Genomic DNA, 15,306 nt, shown 5'->3' with positions numbered 1-15,306 from the left:
CTACCCCAGATTTTTTATTATATCCATTTGCATGAAATTGTTTTTTCTTCATCCCTTCACTTTCAGCCTGCATCGATCTGTTGTTCTGAGGTGAATCTCTTGTCCACAAGACAAGACACAATGCATGTGTCATTTTAAAACTCCATTCAGCTACCTTATGTCTTTTGATTGGAACATTTAATCTATTAACATTTAAGGTTATCATTGATAGGCCCTTATTTATTGCCATTTTTTTCTTTATGCTTATGATTCTCTCCCTCTGTTCTCTCTTTTTCTTAAAGGAGATTCTAACATTTCTTGCAATAGTGGTTTGGTGCTAATGAACTCCTTTATCCTTTGCTTGTTTGTTTGGGAAACCCTTCATTTCACCTTAAATTATACATGATAGCCTTGTTGCATAGAGTAGTCTTTGTTGCACATCTTTGGTTTTCATTGCTTTAAATACATCATGCCAGTCCCTTATGGCCTGAAGTGTTTCTGATTAGGGATCATCTGACAGCATTATGGGAATTCCCTTTTAGGCAAGTAACTGTCTCTCCTTTGTTGCCTTTAAGATTCTCTCTTTGCCTTTAAACTTTGACATTTTAATTATGATTTGTCTTGGTGTGGGTCTCTTTGGGTTCACCTTGATTGGGATTCTCTGTGCTTTCTGAACACCTGTGGCTTTTTCCTTTACCTGATTAGGGAAGTCTTCTGCCATTATATCTTAAAATAAGTTCTCTCTCCCTTGCTTACTTTCTTCTTCTTCTGGTACCCCTATGTTGCAAATGTTTTTAGATTTCATGGTGTTCCAAAGTTCCCTTAAAGTATCTTCATTTTTTAAATTCATTCTTTTGCTACCTTCATTGGGTGTTTTTCTCTACCATGTCTTCAAAATCACTGATAAGATCTTCTGCTTCATTTGCCTACTTTTTATTTCTTCCAGTGTTTTCTTGATTTCAGATGTGCTATTCTTCATTTGCAACTTGTTCTTTTTTCATGGTCTCTATGGCTTTTTATGTTGTTGTAGTTCTCAGTCAGTTCTTTGAGCACCCTATACCATTACTTTGAACTCTATATCTGATAAATTGTTTGCTTCCATTTCATTTAGCTCTGTTTCTGGAGATTTCTCCTTTGCTTTTATTTGTGGCCTGTTTCTTTGTCTCACCATATTGGCTGTCTATTTGTGTTTCTTTCTATATATTAGATAGATGTTCTATGATTCCCAGTGTTCATGGATAGGCTTTACATAGTAGGTATCTTGTAAGCCCCAGTGGTGTGATCTCCTGGGTACACTAGGAAAATCCCTTGTTTGAGCTTTGTGGGCCCTCCTATTTTATAATTAAGTCTTTATTGCTGTTTTCCCATTTGTGCATGGGATCACCCCTCAGGCTGGCTGACTGTGAGATTAATGCATGTAAGCTGCGGTGTGGGTGCTGATCTAAGAAAGAAAAGAAAAGAAGAAATAAAGAACGAGAGCCAATAAAAATAGTATAGTGTATAAAAACATGTAAAAATAAAAAGGAAATAAAAATAAAAAATGGAAAAAAATGGGAATATCAGAAAGAAAAAGCAAAAACCAAACAAGGAAAGGGAAATAAAAAGTAAAAATGAAAATGAAAAGAATACAAAATGAAAAAGAAAGAAGCAAAAAAATTAAAAATTGATAAAAGGAAAATGGAATTATTTTCTGTAGAATTTAGTGCTTTCTGTGATCTCCCTTTGATATTCCGTTTTTGAAGTTTGATGGGTCCCACTCAGTCCTTGTCTAGTGTTTGCCACTTGGCATGTTGGTTTTGTGCCCCTAGGGAGTGAGTCTGGGTCAGGCCAATGGTAGGTGTGTTATCTGTGCCTTGCCCTTGGCAAACTGCTTGAAGCTACAAGTGATCCACAGTTTGTGGCTGCCTCTGCTGGACCTGGCTGCACCTGGGAAGGACCAGACTACTCTCCAAGGCTTGTCTTTATCACCACTGGTCCCAGGGTTGGGCCAGCAAACATCCCAAGGCCACCCAGATTCTGCCCCTGTTTGCCTCTGAGGGTCCACCAGCTAGGTGCCTGCTAGGCTTAGTCACTGAGAGAGCCTCTGGAAGAATCAAGAGGATAGAGCTTATACCATGCTCATGGATTGGAAGAATTAACATCATCAAAATGTCCATACTACCCAAAGCAATTTATAGATTCAATGCAATACCTATTAAAGTTCCAATGGCATATTTCACAGACATAGAACAAACACTTCAAAAATTTACATGGAACCATAAAAGACCCCGAATAGCAGCCGCAATATTGAGAAAGAAGAACAAAGTAGGAGGGATCACAATACCTGATATCAAACTGTATTACAAGGCCACTGTAATCAAAACAGCCTGATGCTGGCATAAAAATAGGCACATAGACCAATGGAATAGAACAGAGAGCCCAGAAATAAACCCAACTCTCTACAGTCAATTAATATTTGACAAAGGGGGCAATAACATAAAATGGAGTAAAGATAGCCTCTTCAACAAATGGTGTTGGGAAAACTGGACAGCTACATGCAAAAAAATGAAACTCGAGCACCAACTTACACCATACACCAAAATAAATTCAAGGTAGATAAAAGACTTAAATATAAGCCGGGAAACCATTAAAGCCCTAGAGGAGAACATTGGCAGGAAAATCTCAGATATTCCACGCAGCAAGATTTTTACTGATACGTCCCCTAGAGCAAGGGACATAAAGGAAAGAATAAACAAATGGGATCTCATCAAAATTAAAAGCTTCTGCATGGCTAAGGAAAACAGTATCAAGATAAAAAGAGAAGCAACTGTTTGGGAAAACATATTTGCCAATGATACCTCAGACAAAGGTTTAATCTCCAAAATATACAAAGAACTCACTCAACTCCACTCAAAGAAGATGAGCAACCCAATTAAAAAATGGGCAAAGGACTTGAACAGACACTTCTCCAAGGAGGACATACAGAGGATCCAGAGACACATGAAAAGATGCTCGATATTGCTAGCTATCAGAGAGATGCAAATTAAAACCACAATGAGATACCATTTTACACCAGTCATAATGGTTATCATAAACAAAGAAACAAACAACAAGTGCTGGAGAGGTTGTGGGGAAAAGGGGACCCTAGTTCACTGTTGGTGGGATTGCAGACTGGTACAACCACTATGGAAAACAGTATGGAACTTTCTAAGAAAACTAAAAATGAACGTGCCTTTTGACCCAGCAATTCCACTATTAGGAGTATATCCTAAGAACCCTGAAACACCAATCCAAAAGAACCTATGCACCCCGATGTTCATAGCAGCACAATTCACGATAGCCAAGAGTTGGAAGCAACCTAGATGCCCATCAGTAAATGACTGGATCAAAAAGCTATGGTACATTTACACAATGGAATTCTATGCTGCAGAAAGGAAGAAGGAACTACTACCCTTTGCAACATCATGGATGGAACTGGAAAGCATTGTGCTGGGCGAAATAAGCCAGGCGGTGAAAGACAAATACCATATGATATCACCGTTAACAGGAATCTAAACAAAAGAAACAAGCAAGCACAATATGACCAATGACACTCAAATTCGAAACAGGCTGACAGGGTCCAGAGGGGAGAGGGGAGAGAATCATAGGGGAAAAGGGAATGGACTCACATGAATAAGTATAAAGGACACGTGGACAATAATTAAGGTGGGGGGAGGAAATGGGGGGGCAGTGAGGTGGGGAGTACTGGGGGGGGCAGGGCAGGGAATATGAAACAGAAAACTGTACTTGAATAAGAATTAAATTTTAAAAAGAAGAACTACTATCAGAGTTATTTTTAAAAAGTGGATAGAGCTAATGGGTCTTTGGTGAGGGGGTGGTGCTCTTCAGGCTTCAAGGAAGATAAAGGCTTCTGCCCTGACCCAGTACCAGTGAGTCTGTCCTGGATCTTGCCCTGACTTTGGCCTGACAGAGCCCCAAGTATTCAGGTGGATGGGGTCTCTGGAGCCCAGAGCTTGAGTCTACTGGAAGCCAGGAGAGTGTTTCTATCTATCTCCTATGAGGTGGGTAGCACTAGTCAGGTTCACGGCAAATTTGGAAGAATGACCCCTCCCCATAACAAGCCACTAATCCTCCCTCAGTCTGCCAGGATTGTTTCACCCCCACCCCAGGCTATGCCTGTGGCTCCTTCAGTGAGGCGACAGAAATTCCTAAGGATGAAGCAGGAGAAATTCCTAAGGGAATTTTTAAGGGTGGGATAATTGCTTTTCTCCAGGCTGCTTGCAAGGCATTGCTCTGCCCAGAAAAGATGTGTGTACTGAGATTGACTTAGCACTGGAATCCAGGCAGTTGTCCCCCTGTGTTTCTCCTCAGAGCCACAGACCCCAGACTTTCTTCAGGAGACTCCAGAGTACACCACCCTTCCTCTGCGGAGGCCAGGGTAAATGGCTGCGAATGCAGTTTCGAGTGTTGTCTTTTTAACAGTGTCTGTGCCTCCAGTAGATTCTGCCTGTCCTTGGTGGGCAGGAAACCAGTGCCACTGCCAACCCCGTTTTTCACCCCCCTATTCAATGTGAGCATCTCTTCCTGACTGTGGTACTCTGAGCTTGGGAGCTGGGCCTGGGGTTTAGAACCTGCACCTCTCCAGGGGAACCCCCTGCAGCTGAGATCTACCTCGAATGCATTGCCTGTGGGAGCAGGGACAGCCTTTTCCTCTTCTCTCCCCTTCCTACCAGCCTTGACATGGCTTCTTTTACAGCTCCTTGATTATATATCTCCTCTTCAGCCAGTCTTCAGTTGGCCAGGTTATTACCTTACCCAACTTTGTTGAATTTCCATTTGGGTCCCGGGATGAGGTGTACACAAGATCCACCTACTCCACTGCCAACTTGAAAACCATTGGGTGGTTTTCTTGAGTACGGAGAATGGCATGGTTTCAACTGTTGATTTGCAAAATCCATGTGCTACAGAGAGATCTGATCAGATCACTGGGGAGGAGTGGGGAGGGGCCTTAGGAGGAGGTGGAAGCAACAGTAAATGGTCTGAGACCAGACTGGCTGAGAAGCTGAATGCCCCACAGCACATGGAATTATAGGCCAGAAGATTTAAAATAAAAGGAGGCCAGAGACTGGCTCTCAGGCTCTCTTCCTTGGAGATGTCTGGATGATTGTGCCACAGCTGCCTGCAGACAGTATTTTAGATGGTAGAAGGAAATCCCAACACAGCCTAAGATTGGGCTGGCCTGGCATGGGGGTGGCAGGGTTATTCTTCTTTGGGTGCTCTTAGGCAGAAGCCTGCCATTCTTCCAAAATTGTGTAGTGTTTGTATCTTATGTTGTTTTAGTTTCTAAGCTAATCCTATAGAAATAATATGGTTAAAAACTAACAGGGGGAATGATAGGGGAACTCATGAGTTAAAGATTTTAGCCTTAACTCATAGGTCCTGAGTGACTAATGCATGTGGAGAGCTGTTATTCCAAAATTGTGTAGCTTTTGAATAAACTCTCTTCCTTTTTTGTCAAACTTCTGCCTCCAGAACTTAGCCCAGAGGGTGGTGGTGGGCAGCAGGACCCCACTTGCTGTTCAGTAACACTTGGACCTCAGGGAAAATATGTAAATAGATCATGAAAATGTTCTAAGATCAAGAGAACTAAAGAAAAGCTGAATGAGGGTATAAGTAATGTGAATTCAGGCTGGGATGTAACCCAGGAGGTTGGACTCCTGGATTCTCCCAAAAGTGAACTGACACTTTACTCCTGGTTAGAGAGAAAATGCCAGGTGTCCTTGGGCACCAGATAGGAAAGAGGCTAGGCCTTCAAAAACCAGCCAAATAAGGGTATCCTCAGGATGGAGGAAAATGACATTAATAAGGAGTCTCTTGTGTTGGGTACTGAATGCATGCCAGGCACTGTAGAAAACATTTACTATACACTCTCACTTCTTTTCATGTTTACAAATGTCCCTTTGTATACATGAGGACTCCAAAACTAAGGACACAAACAAACAAGGTAAAGTAACTTAACCAAGGTAAGCACAGCTAAGTCATGGACTGAGGTATATCTATAGGCATATTTTTATGACATCATGCCTGTAATTTGCCTCAGATTGTGACAAAGAAGGGTGCTAGTTAAAATTTTAAGCATAAGTTGGAGGAGAATTGATTCCCAGAGAGAAAAACATCTGAAATGCCATGTAAAAACTGTCAGTCGAGACAGCCCTCTGTCCTTGGTTCCTAAGCATGGCTGGGGCAAAGTACTTGTTATAAAGAAATTTCTTATATTTGACCCCCTTTACCTTTTATTAGGAATTTGTACAGAAGAAGTTTTGACTGTGAGGGGGTGTGGGTACACAATACAGTATGCAGATAATGTCTCATGGAATTGTATATTTGAAACCTATGTAACCTTATTAACCAATGCCACCCCAATATATTTAATTAAAAAATAAAATTCCCAAGAACCTTAGTAGGGTTTCTGAAATTCAAACTCAAAGCACATCCTGAGCCTCAGAGTAGAGAAGTGTTTTGCTCTGGAATTCTGTCTACATATCCATTTAACTCCAAGGTCCATATTCTTTGAGGAATTTAGGCTCAGCAACTTAGGAATATGCAAGAACTCCTGGGAGAATAGCGTCTTCATTCCTCATGCCCATCCTAAGCACAAATATCACCAATTATGTTTCATTTTTGGGCCCTCTCTGCTTCTGAGAGATGGACAGCAAAGGGTCAGAGAAATTCTCAAGCTCAGAGAAGGAGTAAGGGGAAAGAGACAGAGAGAGAAAAGGGTATTAGAGACAAGTCAAGGTCTTGTCTTCTGCCCTCAGTCACACCCAGAAGTAGCCTAAGGGTGTGCCTTATGGTGATGAAGAGAGGAGGAAATGAGTTCATGGAGGGCTCCATCAGGGATGGTAGCTATATTTTGCATTGTTTTGTCATCATAAATATCTAAACATCTGAAACAAAAATAAGACAAATTCTATTTTTTGTTCATTCTGAGTGATTTTGTACTGGGGTGAATGTTCTCTGACTCACTGTAATTTTCTGTGTGCTTTAAAATGTTCATGATTTTAGAAGGATGGAGAAAGAGGTCCTTTTAGGAAGGCCCCGGGAAGGCTTGAGCTTGGATCCTGGAGTATTCAGAGTATTCAGAGAAGGCCCACAATGACCAGGAAATAGAAAGGTGACAATGGCCAGGTTGGCAAGGGACAAATCATGCAGCTCATTACAATTAGGCCATGTTGAGGAGTTTGCACTCTACTGGAAGTGAAATGGGGAGCCCTTCTGGGCTTTTGTATAAGGGAAGAGAAAGGAACCATTCATTTCTCAGAAAAACAGTCTGACTACTGGCTGGAGAAGGAAGGGGGTTTGGTCAAAGTGGGCGACCAGTTAGGAAGCTATGGCAGGAACCCATGAGAGATATAATGGTGGATGATTCCAGTGGAATTGGAGAGATTCCAGTGGTGTTTGGGAGGTGGAGGGGATAAGGGTTGCTAAAAGATGAGATAGTGGCTGGAGGAGGATATGGGACTGTGAGAGGAAGGAAATAAGTGTGCACCTCCATTTTTATTTCACTTGAATACCTGGATAGATGTTGATGCTATTCATTGAGAAGGGGAAGACTTCTGTGGGAGGAGCAAAGTTAGGGAGTGTAGAGGGCAGGAGGTGAAAGAAGTTCAGGAGTTCCAATTTTGCTGTTTAAGGACAAATGTCTGAGACATCCGGCAGGCAAAATGTATGAGACCACAACCTCATAACGTTTTCCACTTCTCCCAAAAGTAGCATACTCTGGTTTCTCTTCAAATCGTATAAATCTTTCGCCTTTTACCAAAAGTAGGACCTTATACTGTTTCCTTCTCTGCAATCTGCTGTTCTCACTTAATAATAGCGTATTTGGGGGTTGCCCATATCAACCCATATGGACTTAATTCATACTTGCTAATGGTTGCATAATAATCCATGGAATGGCTGCCCTATAGACTTCTTCATCTATTCCTCAACTGATGAGTGCTGTTCTGTGTCCTACTTGGCCCAGTAGGAACGCTGTGATGAACATGCTTGAGCGTATGTCCTGATGTCCTGGGCTCTCATGTCTATAGGCTCAATTTCCATTCCTTTATCTGCCCCACATATCAGTCCCCAAAGTACCACTTGCTAAATGTGTTGTATTTAATCAAGACAATTTGCTAATGATTGTTATTATTTGTCAAATAACAGAGGCACACCCAGCATTTTCCCATTCTTCCTAAATAAATGCCTAAGGCTGCTTTTTTGTTGGACTGTATCCATGATTATTTTCTTTCAGGAGAATTTGTAGGCACAGTGTGAATTGACAATTTCTCCACTCTAAAATACAGTTATGCTTTTATGCTCTACTCCCCTGAGCCTGCTTCCTACAACTATGTTGATGGGAAACTCATGGAAAGAGTCTTCTTTGTGCAGACCCCCATTTTCAGTGTTTTGATTCATTTTTGCAGGTAGAGTGGATCTATCCCTCTGCCCACAAGTACCCCACCCCTTACCTCCTTCCATTCTTTTGTACTCTTTTCACCCTGCTCTCTGAATAGCATCCCCACACATTTTTATTTCTCCCTCCTGGTAGGAAGAAGGAGGTGGGCCATATGAAATGAAAGAGGAGTGCTGGGTCCAAACACTCTTTCAGTGTCTCAGTATCTGAACCTATCTCTTTTTTATGCTCTGCTGAGAAGTGAACAGAAAGAGAAGACCAAACCCCAGCACACAAAGTCTTTGTTGTCTCATGTTAAACCACTTCCATGCATGTGCATCTGGGATCACTGAAAGCAGGACTGAGCAAGGACATTGAGGCTGGACCACACAAGCCTAGGAGAGAAGTCATGTTTGAGGTTGGCCCGTTCAACTGCCCAGTCCTTCTCAATGTCTTCTGATGGCTCATCATTTTCTCAGGGCTTATTTCTGATTCATGGCAGACAGGAGGAATTCTGCAGTTCCTCCCACACCAAAACACTAATTTGAAGCAAGCTAAGCATCCCTATGTTCATTGCAGCATTATTTACAATTGCCAAGATATGGAAGCATCCAAGTATCTATCAGTAGATGAGTGGATAAAGTAACGACGGGATATTTATACTATGGAATAGTACTCAGTCATAAAAAAGAAGAAAGTTTTACTCTGTGTGACTGTATGGATGGACCTGGAGAAAATTATGCTAAGTGAAATAAGCCAGTCAGAGAAAGACAAATACCATAAGATATCATTCATATGCACAATCTAATGAACAAACATAACTAACAAGGGAAATGGTTACAGACTCATAGATGGAGAGCAGGATGACAGCTAGTGAGGGGTGGTTAGGGAGTGGAGGTATTGAGTTAACAGAAAAAGGACTCATGGACACAGACAACAGTCTGGTGATTGCTGGGGGAGTAGGGTATAATGGGGCTAAATGGTAATGGAAATAAATACAATAAAAATTAAATTAAAAAATGAATCATAAAAAAGAAAAAACTAGAGTTCATCACCACCAACCAGTATTACATGAAAAGTTAAAGGGTATTCTTTAAGAAGGCTAAAAATGGAGATAAAAACATGAACAATAAATTGGCAGTAAATAGATACCTATTAACAATTGAATCTAAAAAAGAAAATAAATCAACAAGGAAAACAGAAAGAGACTCATAGATACAGGTAATATTTTTACAACGTGCCAGATGGGACAGGGGCAGGGGTCATGGGTGAAAAAGGTGGAGGGATTAAGAAGTAGAAATTGGTAAATAATAGTCATGGGGATATAAAGGTACAATATAGGAAATATAGTTAATAATAATGTTCTAATAACTATGTGTGGTGTAATATGGATATAGGATTTACCAGCATGTTCACTTAGTAAGTTATATAATGTCTAATCACTGGGGTGTACACCTGAAGCTACTATAATATGGTATGTCCACTATAACTGAAAAATGAAAAATGATTTAGAAAAAAGTTTTGCAGAAATAAAAAGTACTAAAAAATATGTTGACCAATTTAAATACCTGGGCAGATATATATCCACTCTTTTATAGTACAGGTTGGTATAAACTTTAAAGGAGAAACATTTGGCAATATACATAGAAAAATATTTGACACATCCATATTTCTATCATTCTGATATTACAAGAGTAAGGAATAGAGAGCAGTAAAACATTCCAAGACATTCAGGTTCAAAGTTTTTCACTATATAATTTATCTTACATTCAAAAAAAATCAGAACCATTTAAAACATATTCAAAGGAATCTTAGTTGTAGAAATTTTTTAACCTGTGATGAAATTTATGAAACAAAATAATGAAAAGAAGATATATAATAATTTAGAAATGAGGCCCCAGGGTACAGTGATAGTGATAGTACCCCTCAATGAAACAATGCATAGTTTATTACAAATATAAAGGTAGTAGATCTAATTGACATGTATGAGTGTGTGTGAGTGTGAATGAGTGCCCATGTACTGCCCACCTTGTTGGGCTGCAAATATTATTTTGTCAAATACTGTTATTAGATTTAATACTGGATTTTGACTTTCTTTGGTTATATCAAGAATTTCTTAAAATATTTTCTATTAGTCATATATAATTTGTATACAAGGTTTAAAATAAACAAAAACAAAAACTTATGTTTCCCAGAAAAAATATTTAAAAAACGTAGAAATAATTGTAATACCAAGTGAAGAAAGTAATATAGGCATCCAGATTTTGTTAATAGTGCTCTGCCTTACAAAAATAAATTTATCCTTTAATTACATATGACCATTTAATAATGCACATCCCAGAAAAACTACCATATAATTTGATACTTAAAATTTACGTTTAGCAATGTTTGTTCAGAAAGTGATGTTGAAACTCAGCAAGATTTGTGCCTTGTGATACAATTGTGCAGCTTGGTTTAGATAAAGAAAAATCTAGTTATCACCTAGATGTAGGAAGTAATTGATAATATATACACACACATAGATACAAACACAAACATATGGACATGGATATACATATGTATATAAATTTATCCATGAACTGAGCCATCAATTCAATGGAATACTAACAGATCAAGTATTTTAAAATATTTTAATGATATAATATGAAGTTCAAGAGTGTGTATGTGCATGTATATGTACATACAGTGATTTATACATGAAGAGCACATATAAAACATTATATACATATATGATTTTAATAAGAAAAATACTAAAGAGGTACAGCCAAAAATGTTTCAGGTAGTTCTTCGAAAATATTACACAGGAAAGGATGAAAATGATTCAGGAAGACATGGGTGGTCATAAGGATTGATTACTAACTAGTGACATCAGTGTCGTTCTGCTAACTAGTCTGCTTTGTGACTTTTTTTCCTTTAATGAAGCTGAGTTGTTATTATTTACTTTTTTTGACAATGGGAAAATGGTGGGAAGTAGGCACAGGGGAAGGAGGTGGGTGATACACAGTACTTAAATCCAGGAAAACAACCAAGGACGGCAAAATGCCATTTGCAGCTCATCCAGCTGGCCAACACACACACACACACACACACACACACTCACACACATCAATTACAGTTACCAGGAGACTATGCAGGGGAAATGGGCGTACTGTTTTTTACTAGCTGTGCTGGTGGGTATGAATGCAAATCGGTACAATACTCATGAAGGGGTCTTTTGGCAACAGACAGGAAAAGTGTTTAAAATGTCCATGGGTGGATCCTGCAAGTCCAAGATTTGGCTTGACAAGGAAGGAGTCACTCATCAGAGTATGCGGTGTTGGGTTTCAACATAGGGAAAGAGCTAGGCACCACCTGAATGTCCAGCAATGCGGGAATGGTTACAGAAATGTCAAGATCCATCGATACACTCTGCAGGCACTGAATATGACATTTCGGGGAGCCTGTTGAATGCCATGGAAAGAAGTTCAGTGGGTCGACTTTTGTTTGGTTTTAGTTTGTGAAAACACATGTTGAGAAACACCACATAATGAACCAGTCTGTAACAGTGTGTTAAAAGGGAAGGAGCGGTGGGGGGGGGGGGGGGGAGAANAGGATTTTTAAGATATATTGAGTTTAGATTAGGAAAAAACCACTCAAATGTTCAACAATAATAAAGCAGTGAAAAAAACACATATCCATATCTAAATATGGAAATAGATGCATACATACATTATGCATCTATCTATTCCCCTAACCCACACACTAGAACACTAAACAACCATGGAAAGTATTTTAGAAGAATATTTAATGACATGAAAAGAAGTTTGAGAATATCTAACTATACATCTATGTATATCTACATTATATATTTATGTATGAAAAAGCAGATATTGAAACAGTATATACATTAAAATTCACATATATATCGCAAGAAAAATATTGGGCAGATGCCGCTAAATATGATTCAGGAAGACATGGGTGTCATAAGGATTGATTACTAACTAGTGACATCAGTGTCGTTCTGCTAACTAGTCTGCTTTGTGACTTTTTTTCCTTTAATGAAGCTGAGTTGTTATTATTTACTTTTTTTGACAATGGGAAAATGGCGGGAAGTAGGCACAGGGGAAGGAGGTGGGTGATACACAGTACTTAAATCCAGGAAAACAACCAAGGACGGCAAAATGCCATTTGCAGCTCATCCAGCTGGCCAACACACACACACACACACACACACTCACACACATCAATTACAGTTACCAGGAGACTATGCAGGGGAAATGGGCGTACTGTTTTTTACTAGCTGTGCTGGTGGGTATGAATGCAAATCGGTACAATACTCATGAAGGGGTCTTTTGGCAACAGACAGGAAAAGTGTTTAAAATGTCCATGGGTGGATCCTGCAAGTCCAAGATTTGGCTTGACAAGGAAGGAGTCACTCATCAGAGTATGCGGTGTTGGGTTTCAACATAGGGAAAGAGCTAGGCACCACCTGAATGTCCAGCAATGCGGGAATGGTTACAGAAATGTCAAGATCCATCGATACACTCTGCAGGCACTGAATATGACATTTCGGGGAGCCTGTTGAATGCCATGGAAAGAAGTTCAGTGGGTCGACTTTTGTTTGGTTTTAGTTTGTGAAAACACATGTTGAGAAACACCACATAATGAACCAGTCTGTAACAGTGTGTTAAAAGGGAAGGAGCGGTGGAGGGGGGGGGGGGTGAGAACGCGGAGGGGAGGGGGGAGGGAGGGAGAGAAAGCCTGGAAAAACAGTACACTGAAAAGGTACAGGTAGGTGTCTCTGGGTAGCTGAATAAGGGGCAGTAAGTACTCTCTTGGCTTCCCCTCGTCTGATTTCCTTCTGCTTTCTGATGTCTCTACCATGAAATGGTATCACCTGTGCAGTAAACAAAGCGAGAAGGTGCTTTCTAAAACCAGACCAGGAGGAGAGGAGGCAGCGTCTAATTTATCAAGTGGCACACAGTAGCAAGATTATTCACAACGCCCTTGGTGGGTGGGGGGGGGGAGAAGGAAAGGAAAGAGAAGAGAAGATAGAGGGTGAGAGGGAGGACAGGGGAGGGAGGGAGGGAGGGAGGGAGAGAGAGACGGAGGGAGAGAGCGAGAGAGAGCGAGAGCGCTGCACTCTCAATACAATACACTGCTGGTGGGTTAGGGGGACAAAGAGCGGGTTGTAAACCGGGTCGCAGCCAAGGTTTGGCTCTGCTGGCTGGCTCGCTCCTGGGATGTCTTCATCGCAGGGTGGCCTCCTCGTCGGTGTCTTCCTCGAAATCTTTGATGTCAGCACTGGTGGACTGCCTGGCCCAAGCCCCCCTTTCAGCCTCTCGTTCTTTATGGGACTTGAATCTCCCAACGAAAATTTTCCGGTAGTTCAGGAACATGCCATTCATTGCATCAATGGCCCGCTCAGCGGACTCCTGCTTCTGGAAGTGCACGAAACCGTAGCCCTTGGGCCCCTTTTCGTCGCAAGCCACTTTGCAGGAGAGGATGTTGCCGAACGCCGAGAAGATGTTGTACAGAGCCTTGTTGTCGATAGTCTTGCCCAGGTTCTTGATGAAGACGTTGCCCACCCCGCTTTTGCGCAGCGAGGGGTCCCTCTGGGACCACATGATGCGCACTGGCCTGCCCTTGATGACATCAAAGTTCAGGGTCTCCAGGGCCCGCTTGGCATCCACCGGTTGCTGGTAGTTGACATATGCGTAACCCAAGGAGCGACGGGTGATCTTGTCTCTGCAAATGCGGATAGAGAGGATAGGTCCTGCGGGGCTGAACTTCTCGTACAGCATTGCCTCTGTCACCTCGGGGTGCAGGTCTCCCACGTACAATGAGGCCATAGGAAAGTCTGGGCTCTCTTCAGAGCTCCCGCCAGTTTCTGCATCCGCGGTGGCCGCAGCTGCCGCCGCCGCCGCCGCCGCTGCCGCCGCCGCCGCCGCCGCCGCCGCCACGGCTGCCGCCACCGCCTCCGCCTCCGCCTCCGCGTCGGAATCCTCAGCAGCATCATTCTCGTCCAGCACGGACACCTCAGCTTCTGCTGCTGCAGAGGCTTCGTGGGCACTGGCCTCCGCCACTGCCAGGGCTGCTGCCGCCAGAGCGGCCTCCGCCTCCTCTCCAGCCCGGACGGCTGCCGCCTTCCCCAGGGTGGCCTCTGCCACTGCCTCCTCTACTGGGGCCTCGGCCTCCACCTCAGTCTCCACTTCTGCTTCCGTCTCTGCTACCGAGGCCTCCGCCACCGCCTCTGCCACGGTCGCTGCCGCAGCCTCCGCCGCCGCTGCAGCCGCAGCCGCCACCGCCACTGTCGCAGCTGTCGCCACGGTCGCCGGTGCTGCCGGGCCGCTGCCGCGACCTCCCTTCCCGCAGTCTGGTGGGGGGTGTGGAGAGGCGGGAGAGGGCAGCAGGGCTGGTGGGCACCAGAGCCCGGGACGGGAGCGTGCTGAGGCAGGGGACCCTGGGCCAGCAGACCTGGCGAGACCAAGTCACCTGGGATGGCAAACACTGCCAGGAGCGCGCCTTTGCGAGTCGCTGCTGCCTCCAGTTTACTGCTGCCGCTGCTCAGTCGTGGGCAAGGGTGCAGGGCGCGGGAGGGCGGCGCGTGGTGGGGGGCAGGGGGTGTTGGCGTCTGCGGTCCGGGCAGCTGGGAAGGCTTCTGTCTCTTTGGTTCCCCCTGTGGCTGCTGCGGGGCTGCGGGCGGTGGGAGGGGGCAGGACCGGGAAGCTCGGGTTGAGGGTGACGTGGGTGTGAGTCCTCAGCCTCTCAGGTCGCCTGAATATTATAAAGAAGCGGTGGAGAAAGGGCTCCACGGTGCACTGAGGGAATACAGGTTCGGTTTAGGGTGTTTTGTGTTATCCCTCCTCACCCCATAGTGATTGGAACATTTAAGTGATGGGATCAACTACGTTGTACGGGCGTACGGGCGG

The 15,306-nt window shown here is 43.0% G+C and overlaps 1 protein-coding gene across 1 annotated transcript; it reads right to left on the bottom strand.

Moving 5' to 3' along the window:
• Positions 1–13,480: 13,480 nt before the first annotated feature.
• LOC118990516 (polyadenylate-binding protein 1-like 2) lies at positions 13,481–14,292 on the bottom strand. Its single transcript, XM_037051113.1, has one exon. It carries the CDS (start codon positions 14,224–14,226, stop codon positions 13,624–13,626), a length of 603 nt encoding a protein of 200 aa, XP_036907008.1. The 5' UTR covers positions 14,227–14,292; the 3' UTR covers positions 13,481–13,623.
• Positions 14,293–15,306: the final 1,014 nt, after the last annotated feature.

Source organism: Sturnira hondurensis, unplaced genomic scaffold, assembly GCF_014824575.4.
Source record: "Sturnira hondurensis isolate 20B ecotype Veracruz unplaced genomic scaffold, ASM1482457v3 Scaffold0007187, whole genome shotgun sequence".
In the NCBI taxonomy this organism is placed as follows: Eukaryota; Metazoa; Chordata; class Mammalia; order Chiroptera; family Phyllostomidae; genus Sturnira; species Sturnira hondurensis.
The sequence above is the reverse complement of the archived record's forward strand: the minus strand, read 5'-3'. Positions and strand labels throughout refer to the sequence as shown.

Bases quoted from the DNA above. Each gene is read 5' to 3' on its own strand.
- LOC118990516 (XM_037051113.1), bottom strand. From the start codon at position 14,226: ATGGCCTCATTGTACGTGGGAGACCTGCACCCCGAGGTGACAGAGGCA.